This window comes from Taudactylus pleione, unplaced genomic scaffold, assembly GCF_031769625.1.
Source record: "Taudactylus pleione unplaced genomic scaffold, aTauple2 ptg000486l, whole genome shotgun sequence".
Classification (NCBI taxonomy): Eukaryota; Metazoa; Chordata; class Amphibia; order Anura; family Myobatrachidae; genus Taudactylus; species Taudactylus pleione.
This window is the reverse complement of record NW_028284888.1, coordinates 1,705,888-1,729,731: the sequence shown is the minus strand read 5'-3', so window position 1 is coordinate 1,729,731 and position 23,844 is coordinate 1,705,888. Positions and strand designations below refer to the sequence as shown.

The 23,844-nt window shown below is 42.5% G+C and overlaps 1 protein-coding gene across 1 annotated transcript in view; it reads right to left on the bottom strand.

The window, feature by feature from the left end:
- Positions 1 to 16,262, bottom strand: part of LOC148502694 (disintegrin and metalloproteinase domain-containing protein 23-like) — a gene marked incomplete at its 3' end in the record, with an annotated part of 152,838 nt that extends 136,576 nt beyond the window's left edge. Inside the window, exon 1 of the mRNA XM_088449486.1 lies at positions 15,955 to 16,262. Within this exon, the coding sequence (XP_088305612.1) occupies positions 15,955 to 16,108 (154 nt within the window). The remainder of the gene's footprint in view (positions 1 to 15,954) is intronic.
- Positions 16,263 to 23,844: the final 7,582 nt, after the last annotated feature.

The window sequence follows — 23,844 nt, the reverse complement described above, 5'->3', positions numbered from 1 at the left end:
GAGGAATTACGAACCTCATCACACACAGTGATTACACAGGCTCTGACCTTACTCAGGAATTACTAACCTCATCACATGCAGTGATTACACAAGACTGAGATACCATCAGTAACATGAAGTACCATCACAGCCTGACACACACTTACACAGGCTCTGACCTTACTCAGGAAGTACTAACCTCATCACACACAGTGATTACACAAGACTGAGAAACCATCAGTAACATGGAGTACCATCAAAGCCTCACACACACTTACACAGGCTCTGACCTTACTCAGGAATTACTAACCTCATCACACACAGTGATTACACAAGACTGAGATACCATCAGTAACATGGAGTACCATCACAGCCTCACACACTCTTACACAGGCTCTGACCTTACTCAGGAATTACTAACCTCATCACACACAGTGACTACTCAAGACTGAGACACCATCAGTAACATGGAGTACCATCACAGCCTCACACACACTTACACAGGCTCTGACCTTACTCAGGAATTACTAACCTCATCACACACAGCGATTACACAAGACTGAGATACCATCAGTAAAATGGAGAACCATCACAGCCTCACACACACTTACACAGGCTCTGACCTTACTCAGGAATTACTAACCTCATCACACACAGTGACTACACAAGCCTGAGACACCATCAGTAACATGGAGTACCATCACAGCCTCACACACACTTACACAGGCTCTGACCTTACTCAGGAATTACTAACCTCATCACACACAGTGACTACACAAGACTGAGAGACCATCAGTAACATGGAGTACCATCACAGCCTCACACACACTTACACAGGCTCTGACCTTACTCAGGAATTACTAACCTCATCACACGCAGTGATTACACAAGACTGAGAAACCATCGGTAACATGGAGTACCATCACAGCCTCACACACACTTACACAGGCTCTGACCTTACTCAGGAATTACTAACCTCATCACACACAGTGACTACACAAGACTGAGACACCATCAGTAACATGGAGTACCATCACAGCCTCACACACACTTACACAGGCTCTGACCTTACTCAGGAATTACTAACCTCATCACACGCAGTGATTACACAAGACTGAGATACCATCAGTAACATGGAGTACCATCACAGCCTCACACACACTTACACAGGCTCTGACCTTACTCAGGAATTACTAACCTCATCACACACAGTGACTACTCAAGACTGAGACACCATCAGTAACATGGAGTACCATCACAGCCTCACACACACTTACACAGGCTCTGACCTTACTCAGGAATTACTAACCTCATCACACGCAGTGATTACACAAGACTGAGAAACCATCGGTAACATGGAGTACCATCACAGCCTCACACACACTTACACAGGCTCTGACCTTACTCAGGAATTACTAACCTCATCACACACAGTGACTACACAAGACTGAGACACCATCAGTAACATGGAGTACCATCACAGCCTCACACACACTTACACAGGCTCTGACCTTACTCAGGAATTACTAACCTCATCACACGCAGTGATTACACAAGACTGAGATACCATCAGTAACATGGAGTACCATCACAGCCTCACACACACTTACACAGGCTCTGACCTTACTCAGGAATTACTAACCTCATCACACACAGTGACTACACAAGACTGAGACACCATCAGTAACATGGAGTACCATCACAGCCTCACACACACTTACACAGGCTCTGACCTTACTCAGGAATTACTAACCTCATCACACGCAGTGATTACACAAGACTGAGAAACCATCAGTAACATGGAGTACCATCACAGCCTCACACACACTTACACAGGCTCTGACCTTACTCAGGAATTACTATCCTCATCACACACAGTCACTACACAAGACTGAGACACCATCAGTAACATGGAGTACCATCACAGCCTCACACACACTTACACAGGCTCTGACCTTACTCAGGAATTACTAACCTCATCACACGCAGTGATTACACAAGACTGAGATACCATCATTAACATGGAGTACCATCACAGCCTCACACACACTTACACAGGCTCTGACCTTACTCAGAAATTACTAACCTCATCACACACAGTGACTACACAAGACTGAGATACCATCAGTAACATGGAGTACCATCACAGCCTCACACACACTTACACAGGCTCTGACCTTACTCAGAAATTGCTAACAACCACGCACGCTATCACCACCCACAAACGGCACTTCCTATCAATCACTCTGTGAGGGGTCTTTGTAACCTCTGCTATCGCAGCCCCGATCGCAATAGCTAGTACAATGTATACACATGCGCAGAACGCAACAATCGGCCGATTCTGTGCATATTTGCAACCGCAATTCTTGCTGAATCATTCCCTGAGCCCTGATTGCAAGGTGTCATTACCTCTGTAGGTGTAAGCAATGTATTCTTCCAACTGCACAATACATTATCTCCTTCTAGACTCCAATTGGAACAACCAATCATGTAAAAAGTGCCGTGTGTGGGGATGATCACGATGCCAGAGCGCACCCACCCCCCTGTCGTACATGGTTGTCGCTGATCAATTGAACCAGCAGAAAGATCTGGACCTATCTATTCATGAATTGGCACACATCGTTCCGTGTGTATGGATGATGAACGATACGATGGACGATATGTTGTCACTTTTCCTCCCATTATTTAAAGTCCAGCATCGTGAGGTTGTGTGCTACAAACGATATATCGTTTACGACCCATCTATATCGTTCGTACAATCGTTCTGTGTGTGAGCACAATATCGTTTGACCGGGAGAGTTCAGGAATTCAAGGGAAATCGGACACGAGATTGGATCGTTTGCAAATCGCACCGGGTTTGGGGGCCCGTAAATCTCCGTACAATTCACAACACCAGCTTCCAGCACAGCCCATTACTACCAGGAAACAGTTTTCCCATGTTGACGACACAGGGCCTGATTCAGCAAGGAACGCAGTTGCAAAGACGCACGCAATCGGTCGATTGTTGCATTCTGCGCATGCAGTGTGCAAACTAGCAATTGCAATGGGAACTGCGATTGCAGAGGCTACGCAGACCCAGAGCAGAGTGATTGACAGGAAGTGCAGATGGTGGGTGGTGATGGAGGGGAGGGTGAACGCAGGCGTGCCAGTGCGTTGCAGTGCCGTTGCAGGGGGCGTGCATTAATTATCCACTACGTGGCCATAAGCAGCCATAGCACTGATAGTGTGCGTGGATGTTAGCAATTCCTGAGTAAGGTCAGGGCCTGTGCAAGTGTGCCTATGGGTCCGATGTTACTCGATGTTACCGATGGTTTCGCTATGTTGCCCTAGTATACGGATATGAGTAAGGGGAAGTGGGCGTCCTTATGTCAGGCTGCGACCACAATGTGAATGCAAACATTTAAATAGCACCGTTGATATTCGCAACTGCGCTGCGTGCGTATAAGCAGAATGGCGTTCTGTAGTGAATCAGGCCCACAGTTACTCCTCCTTTCTCAGCACCAGTACTGCCTCTTCTGCAGAAATCTCTCCAATAACCCCCCAAATCCTGTTTCCTGCCAGTAAGCACGTTCTTTATGCGGAGGCTTCAAATGTGGACAAATAAATGCACCAGGTCAGACAGAAGAGGCTATTTAGATTTTTTTTTCTACAAAGTTCAAGAAAACAAAAAATGTTCTGCAAATCCTGATGCAGCAGTATTAGTGGTAACCTAGTGCCGGCAATAAAAGTGTACGTCAGGAAGCGGCTGACCATGGTGCCTGCATCCACAATTCAGGAGATAATACAAACAGCGCGTTTCCAGGAGATAAAGCTGCTGGACAGAAAAGATAAACTCATGTTTCCAAATCTTAGGACGGACTTTAAAAACATCTTACATGCTACTGCCATCTAGTTAGTGTAGTGAGAGTATTTATGCTGGTACAGGGGCGGCTTAGAGAGGAGGGGGCCAGTGTGCGGTCTCAGTGTGGGGCCCCCTCTCGCCAGCGTAGCTGCGAGGAACCCGAGGGTGGCCTGCATACCCAGCAAGAGTAAACTGGCTTTAATAAAGGACAGGGAAGCCACTGACAAATTGTAACGCCCATCAGTAAATGTCTGAACAATGGTGGTGGCACGCCGGAAACTTTTTTGGCTCGCAGTGATGAACATCTGGCACCCAAAAAAGAAAATTGTTGCCTATCCCTGGTTTCCCTTTACTCTTTTGTCATATAAATTAATGGTGGTGAAAGGTACTGCGGCTGTATCTGCATGCGAAACGCTACGTTACAGTGTCACAGCCGCTGCCACTGTAACGAAGCAGTCGCGCACAGTATATAGGCATACCACAGCCGCTGTGACAATGTAACGTAGCGTTTCACATGCAGATACAGCCGCAGTTGCGCACAGTATTTAGGCGTGCCGCGTGTCATTTTAATCAGCAGAAGCTGCATTTAGGGCCTATTCACATCACTGTGCAAATAAGATGCATTTTAAGGGAAAAAGTTGCATGAAAAGACGCTCAGCGCTGCCGAGTCGCACTGTGCTCACGCATTATGGACCTCATTCAGAGTCTCTCGCTAGCGCTGTGCGCTCGCGAGAGGCCCGATGGTTTGCGTACACACATGCACACGCTTCGTTCTGCACGTGTGCGAACTACTCTGTGCGATCGCAGGCTGCTCGCTCGCTCGCCCAACAAAGACAGCCCAGTGAAATGAGTGACAGGAGAGGCCGTTTGTGGGTGGTAACAGGGGCAGGACACTGATAACGGAGGAGTGGAGGTGCGAACGCAGACGTGCCTGGGTGTTTCAACGCTGTTTTAGAGGCGTGCATAATTATTAGCCAGCGTCATAGTACACGTCACATGCCTGTTTTTACACTGAAGTCCTCGCAGTGCTTGCGGTAGGGTAAGGCAACCTCAAGCGCTGCGATCGCTTCTGATTGTCCTCGATGTACCAATGTTTTAATACACTTCCTGGAGATGACGTGTGCTGGTGGGTGGCTCTGCCTGTGCGATTGGGCGTACGCTTGCCGCTCGCTAAGACATGGTGGGCGTGCTTATGCCTTGGCGATCGATCGCTTCACGTGGCATCACACAAATTTGCATACGCTGGGGGTGAGCGAGACTCTGAATGAGGTCCTATCTGTAATGCGACTTGTAGTGCACGGAGGATAGATGTATGTGGACACATCTGTATGTCCCATTGTTCATTCACTGGACATGTGTGTTCACCTGCTGGGTTTGCGTGTTCACCTGCTGGGTTTGTAAGCTCCATCGCTGGTAATTTCCGCGTCTCTCTGGTTATTTGGTTGTAAAATTCTGTCATGTGATAAATGACAGAATAAATTAAATACTTTGAAATTCTTTACATTAAATATATCAGTGGATGAAAACCTGTGGAGCCTTTGGGCCTGATTCAGACCCACTCGCGAGCGGCTGTCCACTCGCAAGTGGGTCGATGGTCTGCACTGAGCATGCGCACGACGGAGGGAGCTCCGTCGTGCGCATGCGCCAGACGCGACGAGCGAAGGACTTTCCTTCGCTCGTTGTGTCTGATCAAAGGGGGCGTGCTGTCGATGTTGATTGACAGCACGAACCCCTTTGGTGGGCGTGCTGGGGGCGTGCCTCCCTGACGGGGGCGTTCCCAAGGGAACGCCTACCGTCAGAAGCCGGCCCACTGACATCACTAGTGATGTCAGTGGGAGTGATTTTGGCTCTGATAGAGCCAAAATCACTTCGGGCCTTGCGGTTGAAAACCTCTACCGCAGGCTCCGGCTCGCAGTGGCGATGGTCGCGATGGTCACGACCATCGCAGCCATCAAACTGCACGCTCGTATAGGCTGTGGGTGGAGACCCACAGCTATACGAGCATCCAGGAGGACGCTCCATAATTATGGAGGGCGGCCCTCATTCAGAGCGTGCGCTCTGCTCAGAGCGTACGGCTCTGAATGAGGGCCTTTGTCCCTAGTGGCCACCTCTACCCCGCACGTGGTAATGTATCATGATATTCAGCTTTAAAAGAGCTATCAAGTTCTGTATATGTTCTTAAGGTATAATAAACATACATTATGAAGCATATAGTACAGAAACTGCCCTGGTGCTTCCTAATGCTATCTATGCAAGAGTAAACTAGTAGACTGCGATAATTGTAAGCTCCTGGAATTAGTGTTTATCTACATAATTACATCTAAGCACAGTTATGCTCTCTGTATTCTTGTGTGGTAAATATATTTGTACTCAACAAATCACTAATAAAGTAAATACACTGACTGATAACTATTGCTGCATTCACAAATCTATAGGACCATTTACTGTAGCACGTGCCAGCTGAAAGACCACCCAGGACTATTTTGGGTTACATTAGTTAAAGTCACAAATCAGTCTATTCCAAACAGGCTCCAACAAAAGGTCCAATGAAATGCTATATGCTCTGATCCCTACTGTCATACGTTTGTAAGAAAAATTTACAGATTTGCCAACTTGTTTAATTAATAAGCTGATACTTTAGGCCAGGGTAATCCACACTATGAGCCCCAATGTCATTTTTGGGGCATCCTTATATTTAAATAAAATCAATACACTTGTCAACGATAATGAATTAAAGGAGAACAGTCCAAAGCTGATGCCTACACTGTAAATATGGGTCCCATTCTGGAAAAGAGGAAGTAATTAAACTGTATAATACAGGTTGAGTCTCCCATATCCAAAATGCTTGGGACCAGGGATATTTTGGATAACGGAATATTCCGTATTGTGGAATATTTATATTATAATGAAATATCTTGGGAATAGGACCCAAATATAAACAGAGAATGCATTATGTACTATATACACCTTATACACACAGCCTGCAGGTCATTTTATACAATATTTTCAATTATTTTGTGGCTCAAGCAAAGTTTGTGTACAGAAATGAAATTCATTTATGTTTCATATATACCTTATACACACAGCCCGCGGGTAATTTTATACAATATTTGTAATAAGTTGTGCCTTAGACAAAGGTTGTGTACATTGAACCATCAAAAATCAAAGGTTTCATTATCACAGTCCTGCCATAATTATTCCGTATTTTGGAATATTTGGATATGGGAGACTCAACCTGTATTTAATATGTAACCATTTATTTATTTATTTATTATTATTACCAGTTATTTATATAGCGCACACATATTCCGCAGCGCTTTTACAGAGAATATCTTACCATTCACATCAGTCCCTGCCCCGGTGGAGCTTACAATCTATATTCCCTACCACATGCTCACACACATACACACTAGGGTCAATTTTGTGGGGAGCCAATTAACCTACCAGTATATTTTTGGAGTGTGGGAAGAAACCGGAGCACCCGGAGGAAACCCACACAAGCACAGGGAGAATATACAAACTCCACACAGTTAGGGCCGTAGTGGGAAGCAAACCCATGACCTCAGTGCTGTGAGGCAGTAACGCTAACCACTATACCATCTGTGGACCCCACGCTCTAATGCCGTGAAATATTACACATATGCTGCAGAAACCAGAAGAGTAATTAAAAAGAAAAGTAGCTTACAGAATTTTTTTTATTATTATATATTTTTTTTTATACCAAGAAGCCTAATAAAGTTACTGAAGTAAAAATGCATTAAGTTGTGCTGACTTCAAGTTCTCAATCAAGGAAACAGTGGACTCCTCAGTTTTCTGATGTCCAGTACGGCAGTGACAGCAATGCTTCCCCATCCTCAGTGCTCTCCTGCTTACAGCAGCTCTTCTGCTACCGGCCAGCAAGGCTGCTCACTGTCCCCAGATAACTGGCCTGCTTATTACCCTTAGACGTCGAAATGTTTAATCATTGTTTGCCAACTAAAGCTGGGTAAAGCTGGGTACGCTCTATACAATTCTTGGTCTGACCTGTCAGATATCGGGGAGCCCATTTACTAACTATCGGGTTTTTGAATCAATAATTATAATTTATTATGGCCGCTATTCGCGGCAATAAGAAATTGCCTACTATCGGTATGTATCATGTCATACAGGTAGGGACAGGGCTTCTGGTAGGATCCCAGCACCTGCTATGTGTAAAAGTAAAGTGATTGCATTTACGTGAACATTAACCTTACTTCTCATGACCACGCATGTGCAAGTGGAAAGTGCCAGGGAGGGTACATACTGGTCCCTCTCCCGATACCTTCTGTGAAAAGTAAACTATAGGCTACAATGGCTAATGCCATCTTCAGATGGCGTTTGTTACTGAGGCCAAGAGCATTTCGAAGATTGGTAAATTCAGCGACAAAGCAGCCCCCATTGCTATGAGGGGATGTGGTCATAATCCCGACCGCGGGGATTCCGGCGCTCAGAATGCCGGTTTTGGAATCCCGTAGCCAACCAGCTATGGTGGCTGCTTTTGCGGTCGGAAACGGGGGTGTTATCATCATTGTTTCGGTTATTGGAATTTGTCTAGTCATCGGCAAATCTGTCAGGTGTGCACCTAGCTTACCCTGAGTATTTGCCTGAGCACTCAGCGCCCCTCATGATACCTCCTAATTACGCCATTTGTGCGCTCTTCTAGACCATTTACCTGATTTTCTGCTTCATTGAGAAAAATAAATGCAGTTTTTGTTGTTGTTTCTATTTGCAGAACTTTCTAATAAAACTTAAAATAACCCCCAAAATGGTCCTATTTAGTGATACAACACGTCAATTTCTCTTTGTCATAATATCCACATTATAAAAAGTAAAGTAAACCATACACAACCAAGATCCCAATGCACAAACAAATGACATTATTTCCTACCACTAACCAAAGATGCATCCAAAGGGTTGGGCACAGGATCCCAGCGGACGGGATGCCCACAGTCAGAATCCCGATCCAATTAAGCAAGTATCCTAACCCATCCCTCTAACCCTAACCCTGACCCTCCCCCCAGTGCCTAGACCTATCCCCTAACCCTAAACCCATCCATCTAACCCTAGTAATTACCGTCGGGAAGCCGGCACCGGTATTCTGAGCACCGGTATCTAGACCACCGGGGTGGTAACTACATCCCATCTAAAAGACAAAGCAATAACCCTGGAAAACCTGCGTGAAATAGAGAGTCAGTATCAACCAATGGCTGACACTGAAATGTACATGGTCCGCTTGTGACACTAAGGGCAATTTGTACTGTAATCATCCTCTCAGGTGTGCCGTGAGGTCTGGCCTCTCAGCCTATGGTAACATATGGGCATACTATGGGCAACATCTCCACTTGGAAAAACTCTCACTTTAGTAAATATACCCCTAGATGGCCGATTTATCAATTAATATTTGTGGTACATTCCCCAAAAACACCCGTTTTCGGGAGATACCCTCAAATTTTAGGTATCCTCCAGATGTGTCCTGGAGAGATCTGCTGCGGTCCCGCCATTTCTGCCAGCCAGAGGTTACTATGGGGGATGCGATGCTGCCTGGTGCGAAGCAGAATTTGGTCCCCGCAGCCTCATGAGAAGGGGCGTGTTCACACAAACGTACCGATTCACATTACACCACACAGTAGCACCCGTTATTCACAATACTCTGCACAGTAGTGTCTGTTATTCACATTAGATCACTTATACGCATTACGCCACACAGTAGTACCCCTTATACCCATTATGCCACAGGTGAGCCCAGAGTTGGTGTTTCAGTCCACATTCAGACACATGGCTGCACCCCAGGGAACGGCTTGTAGCTACCACCGGCAAAGGAAGCAGACACGGGCGCCACTGCGTAATTCAGAAACGGGCCCAATGAGCGCACCCACACTGTGTGTCTGGTAACCATACACTGGCCCTGATTCAGATTCATGCTCTGACAGAGCGCTCGCTCTGAATCAGGGCCAGTCTTTTTTTTTTTTATGGAGCGGCCTCCTGGCCGCTTGTATTGCTGTGGGTTACCACCCACAGCTAATGCGAGCGTCCAGGATGATGGTCGCGATGGTCAAGACCATCGTGACCATCGAGCTTGCGATGAGACCCTTGTGGTAGGGTCTCGTGGCCGCAAGCCCCAGAGAGCTTTCGGCTCAAACAGAGCCGAAAGCTCTCCCACTGACATCACTTGTGATGTCAGTGAGGCCGCCCCCAAACGGTAGGCGTTCCTATGGGAACGACTCTGTCTGGGCAGCCACCCCCCGACCCGCCCACTAAAGGGGGCGTGCTGTCACTCAACATCGACAGCACGCCCCCTTTGGTGCGAGACCCGGAGCGACAGATTGCCCGTCGCTATCCGGGTTTCGTGCATGCGCACAACGGAGCTGGCCCCATCGTGCGCATGCGCACTGGGCCAACATCGACCTGGTTGCGAGCGCTCAGCGCTTGCGACCGGGTGTGAATCAGGCCCACAGATCTGATCCTACTGCACAATAAAGTTCCACTTAGCAAAAAGTTCCTGGGACCTAAATTATTTATTGCAGTTGTCAGATTCAGCACAGACCACTTTGCTATAGTCCATGACTGGACTTGTATCAGGAAATATATCCAATGGGAGAGTAACAGGCAGCACTGTCACTAGCCAGGGGTACAGTAGTTTATAGAATGTGTCAGTATCTATCACTGCGAAGATCATTTTATTATTACATATTATCCTTGTCCTGGTCCTGTATTGTATTGTTCTGTAAGTCGCTTGTCAACAATTTGTTTATGTACTGTGTGAGGCGCTGCGGAACACTTGTAGCGCCATATAAATAAATGATAATAATACTTATAAATGGAGAAAACTATCACAAAGTAAAATTGTGCCCACAGACTGACCAATCTCCCCAAAGTAGTTGTCCCAATGTATTAATAATGTATTCCCCCCCCATAAGATTTTCAGCAGCGTCACATAGATCACGTTATAAGGGCGAAGCCTGTGAAGAACTGCCAGCAAGCCTGATCGTTTTTGCGGACGGACCTTAATTAATTTTACAAACAACAAAAAAAAATTGCCAAGACAGGCTGCACGCTCTGGGGATCTCCTCATCTCCACCCCGCCATGGTGCAAAGTCTCTGATGCATAAAATTATACACATCCGAGAAGAACATGAAGTGATTTAAATGCATGGATGTCTTTTTGTGTCAGAGATTGTCTGCTGGTTAAATAGATTTAAGGTGTAAAGGGAGGGGGGGGGGGAGAATGAAATAAATGGATAAAGCAATCCAGAAATCACTGAACGGTGCAAGAGGCCGGGATATGCAATATATAGGGCCTGTGTATATATCAATCACTCACTCAGATAAACAATTACGCACACTTTCTGCATTATCCTGTAACTGGCCTCAGTCAGTAATCAGCACAGGTAGCTACTAGCTGGAATGTTCATGCTGTGTGTAGGAATGTGTCCCCAGATGTTTGTGTTCCTACTATAATAATATAATATACACAGTATTTCTGTATCACAGGTTCCCAAACTCGGTCCTCAGGACCCCAAACAGTGCACGTTTTCCAGGTCTCTTCACAGAATCACAGGTGAAATAATTAGCTCCACCTGTGCATCTTTTAAAATGTGTCAGTAAGTAATGAATACACCTGTGCACCTGCTGGGTGACCTGCAAAACATGACCTGTGTGGGGTCCTGAGGATTGAGTTTGAGAACCTCTGTTCTATATGCTACTCTAGGTATTGGTTCTTGGGGGTATTCAACGTGCAGCCTTCCAGCTGCTGAACTGTATGTCCTAATAGCAAAAATGTGGCAGGGCATGCTTGGATATGTAGTTCCATAACAGCTCAAGGGCCTTATGTTGAATACTGCCTCTGTTTGATGTGCAGTTTCTCCACTTTCAAACACTCAGATTTATTGGTCTCTACTGGTTGTTTTCCTGGTCATATTCCCTATATACACAGACCCTCCAACATGTCCCCTTACACCAGGTAGAAGAGGCTCTGCTCCTGGTCTTCCGTCTTAGTTTATGATTGCATTGCAGACACCTATGTTGAAACACCCTTCTTATCAATTACCTAGTTCAGCACAGGTGACTCCAATTATAAGTTAGGTGGGAAGTCCAGGAGCAGAGTATTTTGTACCTGGTGGAAGGGGTCATGTTGTAAGTTCGGTATACATTCTCTGGCATAAATTTCCTGGCATACATCCCCTGTATACATTCCCTGGCATAAATTTCCTGGCATACATCCCCTGTATACATTCCCTGGCATACATCCCCTGTATACATTCCCTGGCATACATCGCCTATATACATTCCTTGTAAAAGTTTGTACATAACAGGAGAGCTACAAAACTAACTACAGAAAACAAAACTTCTAAACTGAATAATTCATTTTATTAGGCCAGGAACACAAGGAGAAACATCCCAACAGTGGAAACTCTGTGTGAAGTGAAATGTTGCAAACTGAAATCCTGATAATTACACACAATGTACAGTAATGCAACTTGCAAATTTGAAAACTGTTACAAAAGTTACTGGAGCAAAACTGCAACAAACCCACCAACCAGCTGCTCGCTCCAATTCTTATCAGTACCAGAAACATATCAGGAATATTCTAGGGGATTCGCTATGGATTATAGTCCTTACTGTGCCACCCCAATGAATTTGCTTTCTTAAATAGCACCTAATGTGCCAGGTAGTGTTGAAAGGAGTAGTGCCATGTGCCTGGCTGGAGGGTAATATCAGCTGGTGATAGGCCCAAATATAGCGGAATAATGTGAAGCAGGAACAGTGATTGAAAGTTTCCAAATATGTTGCTAATAATTCCCAGCTGCACTTAATGCATAGTCCTGTGGTATGTGATAAGTAGGATATCGTATGCTTATAATAATTTCCAGCTGTATTTAATGCATAGTCCTGTGGTATGTGATAAGTAGGATATCGTATGCTGATAATGCCCAGCAGCACTTAATGCATAGTCCTGTGGGATGTGATCAGTAGGATATCGTATGTTGATAATAATTCCCAGCTGCACTTAATGCATAGTCCTGTGGTATGTGATAAGTAGGATATCGTATGCTGATAATGCCCAGCAACACTTAATCCATAGTCCTGTGGGATGTGATCAGTAGGATATCGTATGTTGATAATAATTCCCAGCTGCATTTAATCCATAGTCCTGTGGGATGTGATAAGTAGGATATCGTATGCTGCTAATGATTGCATTAGCTATTATTATAGCACTTGTCTATTGATAGTAAGCTCTTGGAACTACAGATCTCTATGACCAACTTTGAGTCACCTTTCTCAAAGCATTTCCAAACATATTAAAAACACCCACATACACATATACACAATGCTCCATGGACAAATAACAGATGATGGTGATATATATATATTCAAAAGCCATTGCAGTACAATCAATAGAGTGAAGAGTGTCCCTGTTTGCCCCAATAATGCTAAGCTGTGGTCTCAGTGTACATACATTGATTGTCATTTCCAAGTATGGCCAAGGTCTGGTTAAAGACAATAGGCTGTAGTAATGATAATACAGTATGTTACATAAAGGTGGCCATTGGCTACTGAAACAAACCCTTGTGCTGGCTCAGGGAGTGGATCTAGAGGTCACAAAGATAACACATAAATGGGTTCTAGGTAGATCTCTGTGCCTGGCAGACCGTCCCCTCTCCCTGGATGCAGGAGAGTCAGCATTGCACTAATAATTGCAGATAGCCACTGCAGTCAGGGAACACACCGTCCTAGGCCTTCCCACTACACTTAGAGTACACAGCACAACTATAACCCTGTGTGTTTCCAGGGCCATGCACTGTGCTGCTCAGGTACCTACTGTATAGTTGACATGGGTAAATGCCCTGGCACCGTTGGTACTACCCCAAGGTGAGATCTGGATCCTGCTGCAAGAACTTGGAACCAGAGCTGTGCTGCATTGCAAAAGTCTCCAGCAGGGAAAGGGTTACAGAGGAATGGGAGAGGGCAGCTTCATCCTGGGCAGCACAAAGTTGCTTCAGGTCACAAGGAGCATCTTCCAGTATTTCTCTCCTATCCCAGTGAAATCCGCATTCCATGTACTGCAGTAATTCCCTATGCAACATCCATCCAGCACTTCTAGAACTAAGCAGAGATCACTCTGCAGATGCTGCTGTTACACCTTGCAGAGGTCGCTGCAGTTTTTTATGTTTTGGGGCTTTTATGTTCTTTGGATTGGAAAACTGAGAAGTGGTGGATTTGCCAGAGATACATTATAGAGGGGACACATGGCTGAATGTTACCAGCATTAGACCTACTGTAATGTGCAGCCAGGTGGCCAGAGATACAGGATAGAGGGGACTGTATGTTACCAGCATTAGACCTACTGTAATGTGCAGCCAGAGATACAGGACAGAGGGGACTGTATGTTACCAGCATTAGACCTACTGTAATGTGCAGCCAGGTGGCCAGAGATACAGGATAGAGGGGACTGTATGTTACCAGCATTAGACCTACTGTAATGTGCAGCCAGAGATACAGGACAGAGGGGACTGTATGTTACCAGCATTAGACCTACTGTAATGTGCAGCCAGAGATACAGGACAGAGGGGACTGTATGTTACCAGCATTAGACCTACTGTAATGTGCAGCCAGAGATACAGGATAGAGGGGACTGTATGTTACCAGCATTAGACCTACTGTAATGTGCAGCCAGAGATACAGGATAGAGGGGACTGTATGTTACCAGCATTAGACCTACTGTAATGTGCAGCCAGAGATACAGGATAGAGGGGACTGTATGTTACCAGCATTAGACCTACTGTAATGTACAGCCAGAGATACAGGATAGAAGGGACTGTATGTTACCAGCATTAGACCTACTGTAATGTGCAGCCAGAGATACAGGACAGAGGGGACTGTAGAGATACAGGATAGAGGGGACTGTATGTTACCAGCATTAGACCTACTGTAATGTGCAGCCAGAGATACAGGACAGAGGGGACTGTATGTTACCAGCATTAGACCTACTGTAATGTGCAGCCAGAGATACAGGACAGAGGGGACTGTATGTTACCAGCATTAGACCTACTGTAATGTGCAGCCAGAGATACAGGACAGAGGGGACTGTATGTTACCAGCATTAGACCTACTGTAATGTGCAGCCAGAGATACAGGATAGAGGGGACTGTAGAGATACAGGATAGAGGGGACTGTATGTTACCAGCATTAGACCTACTGTAATGTGCAGCCAGAGATACAGGATAGAGGGGACTGTATGTTACCAGCATTAGACCTACTGTAATGTGCAGCCAGAGATACAGGATAGAGGGGACTGTATGTTACCAGCATTAGACCTACTGTAATGTGCAGCCAGAGATATAGGACAGAGGGGACTGTGTGTTACCAGCATTAGACCTACTGTAATGTGCAGCTAGAGATACAGGACAGAGGGGACTGTATGTTACTAGCATTAGACCTACTGTAATGTGCAGCCAGAGATACAGGATAGAGGGGACTGTATGTTACCAGCATTAGACCTACTGTAATGTGCAGCCAGAGATACAGGATAGAGGGGACTGTATGTTACCAGCATTAGACCTACTGTAATGTGCAGCCAGAGATACAGGACAGAGGGGACTGTATGTTACCAGCATTAGACCTACTGTAATGTGCAGCCAGATACACGACAGAGGGGACTGTATGTTACCAGCATTAGACCTACTGTAATGTGCAGCCAGATACAGGACAGAGGGGACTGTATGTTACCAGCATTAGACCAAGTGCAGGAAGCTGCTGCTGTAAGTGAGGCACAGACCGTCCTAGCAGCACCGGCTTTATTTTGGGTGCAGAGGGAACTTGCTGCTGCTGCTCCCTAAACTTGTGCTATATACAGTAATGGGTCTCTGCTCAGGTGCCTGCTGTGAGTCTCTATAGTGACATATGCCATAGGCTGCCATCAGCAACTGCACAACTAATTCCCTTTATGGATTGGGCTATTGGAATTGTGGTTGCATGAAATCATCCTGATGACTAAATAGAAAGTGCCCTATGCAGGTGCTGGCTGATCGCATTACAGCCTGGCAACATTATTATCACACGTTCTGCAATCAATGCTAAACATTCAATGGGGAGCACAGAGCAGGGGCATCACTCACCTGTCTGCGTGGCAGAAGCCCCCCAGGGCTGGGGGCAGGAGAGCAGCAGCAGGCAGAAGAGGTGCAGCAGTGCAGGGCAGGAGAGGTGGGCTGCTAGATGGGGCATGGGAGAGGATGCCCGGGGATGCCGCAGGGAGCTGCCTGCCTCCTCCATATCTCATAGCTCTGCAGAGCTGGGATACAGCACAGGCTCTATGTCCTAGCAGCAAGGTGCATACTCCTCACGCCAGCAGACCAGGGGCACAAACACCCCACCAGGGGTTATCTGGATCCCATCTGGACCTTCCCTAAAGCTACAGCTGCTTATTGTAACACTTGCATCCTCCTCCAGCAGTATCCACCCGTCTGGCTCCCTCTCCTAGATTTTCTGCACCTTGCACCTCCCTCCCAGCCCCCCCTGGTGCATGACAGAGGACCAGGCAGCCTCCGCCTCCCAGCTACTACTCTATGCAACACAGGCTGGTGCTCTGCCCCCTCCTCCGGGCTGGTGCTGCTGCTGCTGATGCCTCTGTTACCAGGAGAGGAGGATGAGGGAGCACATGCGTGCTGCAGTGCTGGGGGACGCTCCCAAATAGATGCAGTGCCCAGGCTGAGGGCCAACATGTACTGACAGTGCCCTGGCATCAGCAGGGGGGGGGGGCACTAATAGTGCAGGAGGGCAGTGTATATATATATCTGACATATAGGATTATATTATAGTGCAGGCAGTGTATATGTATCTGACATATAGGATTATATTATAGTGCAAGCAGTGTATACACCTCTGAGATATAGGATTATATTATAGTGCAGGCAGTGTATATGTATCTGACATATAGGAGTATATTATAGTGCAGGCAGTGTATATGTATCTGACATATAGGAGTATATTATAGTGCAGGCAGTGTATATGTATCTGACATATAAGATTATATTATAGTGCAGGCAATGTATACACCTCTGAGATATAGGATTATATTATAGTGCAGGCAGTGTATATGTATCTGACATATAGGATTATATTATAGTGCAGGCAGTGTATACACCTCTGAGATATAGGATTATATTATAGTGCAGGCAGTGTATATGTATCTGACATATAGGATTATATTATAGTGCAGGCAGTGTATATGTATCTGACATATAGGAGTATATTATAGTGCAGGCAGTGTATATGTATCTGACATATAGGAGTATATTATAGTGCAGGCAGTGTATATATATCTGACATATAGGAGTATATTATAGTGCAGGCAGTGTATATATATCTGACATATAGGATTATATTATAGTGCAGGCAGTGTATATGTATCTGACATATAGGAGTATATTATAGTGCAGGCAGTGTATATATATCTGACATATAGGATTATATTATAGTGCAGGCAGTGTATATGTATCTGACATATTGGATTATATTATAGTGCAGGCAGTGTATATGTATCTGACATATAGGAGTATATTATAGTGCAGGCAGTGTATATGTATCTGACATATAGGATTATATTATAGGGCAGGCAGTGTATATGTATCTGACATATAGGATTACATTATAGTGCAGGCAGTGTATATATATATATCTGACATATAGGATTATATTATAGTGCATGCAGTGTATACACCTCTGACACATAGGATTATATTATAGTGCAGGCAAGGTATATATATATCTGACAGGAGTATTTTATAGTGCAGGCGGTGTATATATATCTGACATATAGGATTATATTATAGTGCAGGCAGTGTATATATATCTGACATATAGGATTATATTAAAGTGCAGGCAGGCAGTGTATACACCTCTGCCATATAGGGTTACAGTATGTTATAGTGCAGGCAGTGTATACACCTCTGACATATAGGATTATACTGTAGTGCAGGCAGTGTATATGTATCTGACATATAGGATTATATTATAGTGCAGGCAGTGCATACACCTGTGACATACAGAATTATATTATAGTGCAGGCAGAGTATATGGATCTGACATATAGGAGTATATTATAGTACAGGCAGTGTATATGTATCTGTCATATAGGATTATATTATAGTGCAGGCAGTGTATATGTATCTGACATATAGGATTATATTATAGTGCAGGCAGTGTATATGTATCTGACATATAGGATTATATTATAGTGCATGCAGTGTATATGTATCTGACATATAGGATTATATTATAGTGCAGGCAGTGTATATATATCTGACATAGGATTATATTATAGTGCAGGCAGTATATATGTATCTGACATATAGGATTATATTATAGTGCAGGCAGTGTATAAGTATCTGACATATAGGATTATATTATAGTGCAGGCAGTGTATACACCTCTGACATATAGGATTATATTTTAGTCCAGGCAGTGTATACACCTCTGACATCTAGGATTATATTATAGTGCAGGCAGTGTATATGTATCTGACATCTAGGATTATATTATAGTGCAGGCAGTGTATACACCTCTGATATATAGGATTATATTATAGTGCAGGCAGTGTATATGTATCTGACATATATGAGTATATTATACTGCAGGCAGTGTATATATATCTGACATATAGGATTATATTATAGTGCAGGCAGTGTATACGTATCTGACATGTAGGATTATATTATAGTGCAGGCAGTGTATATGTATCTGACATATAGGAGTATATTATAGTGCAGGCAGTGTATATGTATCTGACATATAGGAGTATTTTATAGTGCAGGCAGTGTATATATATCTGACATATAGGAGTATATTATAGTGCAGGCAGTGTATATTTATCTGACATATAGGATTATATTATAGTGCAGGAAGTGTATACACCTGTCACATATAGGATTATATTATAGTGCAGGCAGTGTATATGTATCTGACATATAGGATTATATCATAGTGCAGGCAGTGTATATGTATCTGACATATAGGATTATGTTATAGTGCAGGCAGTGTATATGTATCTGACATATAGGATTATATTATAGTGCAGGCAGTGTATACACCTCTGACATATAGGAGTATATTATAGTGCAGGCAGTGTATATGTATCTGACATATAAGATTATATTATAGTGCAGGCAGTGTATACACCTCTGACATCTAGGATTATATTATAGTGCAGGCAGTGTATATATATCTGACAAAGGATTATATTACAGTGCAGGCAGTGTATATATATATATCTGACAGGAGTATTTTATAGTGCAGGCAGTGTATATATATCTGACATATAGGATTATATTAAAGTGCAGGCAGGCAGTGTATACACATCTGACATATAGGAGTATATTATAGTGCAGGCAGTGTATATGTATCTGACATATAGGATTATATTATAGTGCAGGCAGTGTATATATATATCTGACATATAGGATTATATTAAAGTGCAGGCAGGCAGTGTATACACCTCTGCCATATAGGGTTACAGTATGTTATAGTGCAGGCAGTGTATACACCTCTGACATATAGGATTATACTGTAGTGCAGGCAGTGTATATGTATCTGACATATAGGATTATATTATAGTGCAGGCAGTGCATACACCTGTGACATACAGAATTATATTATAGTGCAGGCAGAGTATATGGATCTGACATATAGGAGTATATTATAGTACAGGCAGTGTATATGTATCTGTCATATAGGATTATATTATAGTGCAGGCAGTGTATATGTATCTGACATATAGGATTATATTATAGTGCAGGCAGTGTATATGTATCTGACATATAGGATTATATTATAGTGCATGCAGTGTATATGTATCTGACATATAGGATTATATTATAGTGCAGGCAGTGTATATATATCTGACATAGGATTATATTATAGTGCAGGCAGTATATATGTATCTGACATATAGGATTATATTATAGTGCAGGCAGTGTATAAGTATCTGACATATAGGATTATATTATAGTGCAGGCAGTGTATACACCTCTGACATATAGGATTATATTTTAGTCCAGGCAGTGTATACACCTCTGACATCTAGGATTATATTATAGTGCAGGCAGTGTATATGTATCTGACATCTAGGATTATATTATAGTGCAGGCAGTGTATACACCTCTGATATATAGGATTATATTATAGTGCAGGCAGTGTATATGTATCTGACATATATGAGTATATTATACTGCAGGCAGTGTATATATATCTGACATATAGGATTATATTATAGTGCAGGCAGTGTATACGTATCTGACATGTAGGATTATATTATAGTGCAGGCAGTGTATATGTATCTGACATATAGGAGTATATTATAGTGCAGGCAGTGTATATGTATCTGACATATAGGAGTATTTTATAGTGCAGGCAGTGTATATATATCTGACATATAGGAGTATATTATAGTGCAGGCAGTGTATATTTATCTGACATATAGGATTATATTATAGTGCAGGAAGTGTATACACCTGTGACATATAGGATTATATTATAGTGCAGGCAGTGTATATGTATCTGACATATAGGATTATATCATAGTGCAGGCAGTGTATATGTATCTGACATATAGGATTATGTTATAGTGCAGGCAGTGTATATGTATCTGACATATAGGATTATATTATAGTGCAGGCAGTGTATACACCTCTGACATATAGGAGTATATTATAGTGCAGGCAGTGTATATGTATCTGACATATAAGATTATATTATAGTGCAGGCAGTGTATACACCTCTGACATCTAGGATTATATTATAGTGCAGGCAGTGTATATATATCTGACAAAGGATTATATTACAGTGCAGGCAGTGTATATATATATATCTGACAGGAGTATTTTATAGTGCAGGCAGTGTATATATATCTGACATATAGGATTATATTAAAGTGCAGGCAGGCAGTGTATACACATCTGACATATAGGAGTATATTATAGTGCAGGCAGTGTATATGTATCTGACATATAGGATTATATTATAGTGCAGGCAGTGTATACACCTCTGACATATAGGATTATATTATAGTGCAGGCAGTGTATATTTATCTGACATATAGGAGTATATTATAGTGCAGGCAGTGTATACACCTCTGCCATATAGGATTACGGTATGTTATAGTGCAGGCAGTGTATACACCTCTGACATATAGGATTATATTTTAGTCCAGGCAGTGTATACACCTCTGATATCTAGGATTATATTATAGTGCAGGCAGTGTATATGTATCTGACATCTAGGATTATATTATAGTGCAGGCAGTGTATACACCTCTGATATATAGGATTATATTATAGTGCAGGCAGTGTATATGTATCTGACATATATGAGTATATTATACTGCAGGCAGTGTATATATATCTGACATATAGGATTATATTATAGTGCAGGCAGTGTATACGTATCTGACATGTAGGATTATATTATAGTGCAGGCAGTGTATATGTATCTGACATATAGGAGTATATTATAGTGCAGGCAGTGTATATGTATCTGACATATAGGAGTATTTTATAGTGCAGGCAGTGTATATATATCTGACATATAGGATTATATTATAGTGCAGGCAGTGTATATATATCTGACATATAGGATTATATTAAAGTGCAGGCAGGCAGTGTATACACCTCTGCCATTTAGGGTTACAGTATGTTATAGTGCAGGCAGTGTATACACCTCTGACATATAGGATTATATTGTAGTGCAGGCAGTGTATATGTATCTGACATATAGGATTATATTATAGTGCAGGCAGTGCATACACCTGTGACATACAGAATTATATTATAGTGCAGGCAGAGTATATGGATCTGACATATAGGAGTATATTATAGTACAGGCAGTGTATATGTATCTGTCATATAGGATTATATTATAGTGCAGGCAGTGTATATGTATCTGACATATAGGATTATATTATAGTGCAGGCAGTGTATATGTATCTGACATATAGGATTATATTATAGTGCATGCAGTGTATATGTATCTGACATATAGGATTATATTATAGTGCAGGCAGTGTATATATATCTGACATAGGATTATATTATAGTGCAGGCAGTATATATGTATCTGACATATAGGATTATATTATAGTGCAGGCAGTGTATAAGTATCTGACATATAGGATTATATTATAGTGCAGGCAGTGTATACACCTCTGACATATAGGATTATATTTTAGTCCAGGCAGTGTATACACCTCTGACATCTAGGATTATATTATAGTGCAGGCAGTGTATATGTATCTGACATCTAGGATTATATTATAGTGCAGGCAGTGTATACACCTCTGATATATAGGATTATATTATAGTGCAGGCAGTGTATATGTATCTGACATATATGAGTATATTATACTGCAGGCAGTGTATATATATCTGACATATAGGATTATATTATAGTGCAGGCAGTGTATACGTATCTGACATGTAGGATTATTTATATTATTGTGCAGGCAGTGTATATGTATCTGACATATAGGAGTATATTATAGTGCAGGCAGTGTATATGTATCTGACATATAGGAGTATTTTATAGTGCAGGCAGTGTATATATATCTGACATATAGGAGTATATTATAGTGCAGGCAGTGTATATTTATCTGACATATAGGATTATATTATAGTGCAGGAAGTGTATACACCTGTGACATATAGGATTATATTATAGTGCAGGCAGTGTATATGTATCTGACATATAGGATTATATCATAGTGCAGGCAGTGTATATGTATCTGACATATAGGATTATGTTATAGTGCAGGCAGTGTATATGTATCTGACATATAGGATTATATTATAGTGCAGGCAGTGTATACACCTCTGACATATAGGAGTATATTATAGTGCAGGCAGTGTATATGTATCTGACATATAAGATTATATTATAGTGCAGGCAGTGTATACACCTCTGACATCTAGGATTATATTATAGTGCAGGCAGTGTATATATATCTGACAAAGGATTATATTACAGTGCAGGCAGTGTATATATATATCTGACAGGAGTATTTTATAGTGCAGGCAGTGTATATATATCTGACATATATGATTATATTAAAGTGCAGGCAGGCAGTGTATACACATCTGACATATAGGAGTATATTATAGTGCAGGCAGTGTATATGTATCTGACATATAGGATTATATTATAGTGCAGGCAGTGTATACACCTCTGACATATGGGATTATATTATAGTGCAGGCAGTGTATATTTATCTGACATATAGGAGTATATTATAGTGCAGGCAGTGTATACACCTCTGCCATATAGGATTACGTTATGTTATAGTGCAGGCAGTGTATACACCTCTGACATATAGGATTATATTTTAGTCCAGGCAGTGTATACACCTCTGACATCTAGGATTATATTATAGTGCAGGCAGTGTATATGTATCTGACATCTAGGATTATATTATAGTGCAGGCAGTGTATACACCTCTGATATATAGGATTATATTATAGTGCAGGCAGTGTATATGTATCTGACATATATGAGTATATTATACTGCAGGCAGTCTATATATATCTGACATATAGGATTATATTATAGTGCAGGCAGTGTATACGTATCTGACATGTAGGATTATATTATAGTGCAGGCAGTGTATATGCATCTGACATATAGGAGTATATTATAGTGCAGGCAGTGTATATGTATCTGACATATAGGAGTATTTTATAGTGCAGGCAGTGTATATATATCTGACATATAGGAGTATATTATAGTGCAGGCAGTGTATATTTATCTGACATATAGGATTATATTATAGTGCAGGAAGTGTATACACCTGTGACATATAGGATTATATCATAGTGCAGGCAGTGTATATGTATATGACATATAGGATTATGTTATAGTGCAGGCAGTGTATATGTATCTGACATATAGGATTATATTATAGTGCAGGCAGTGTATACACCTCTGACATATAGGAGTATATTATAGTGCAGGCAGTGTATATGTAT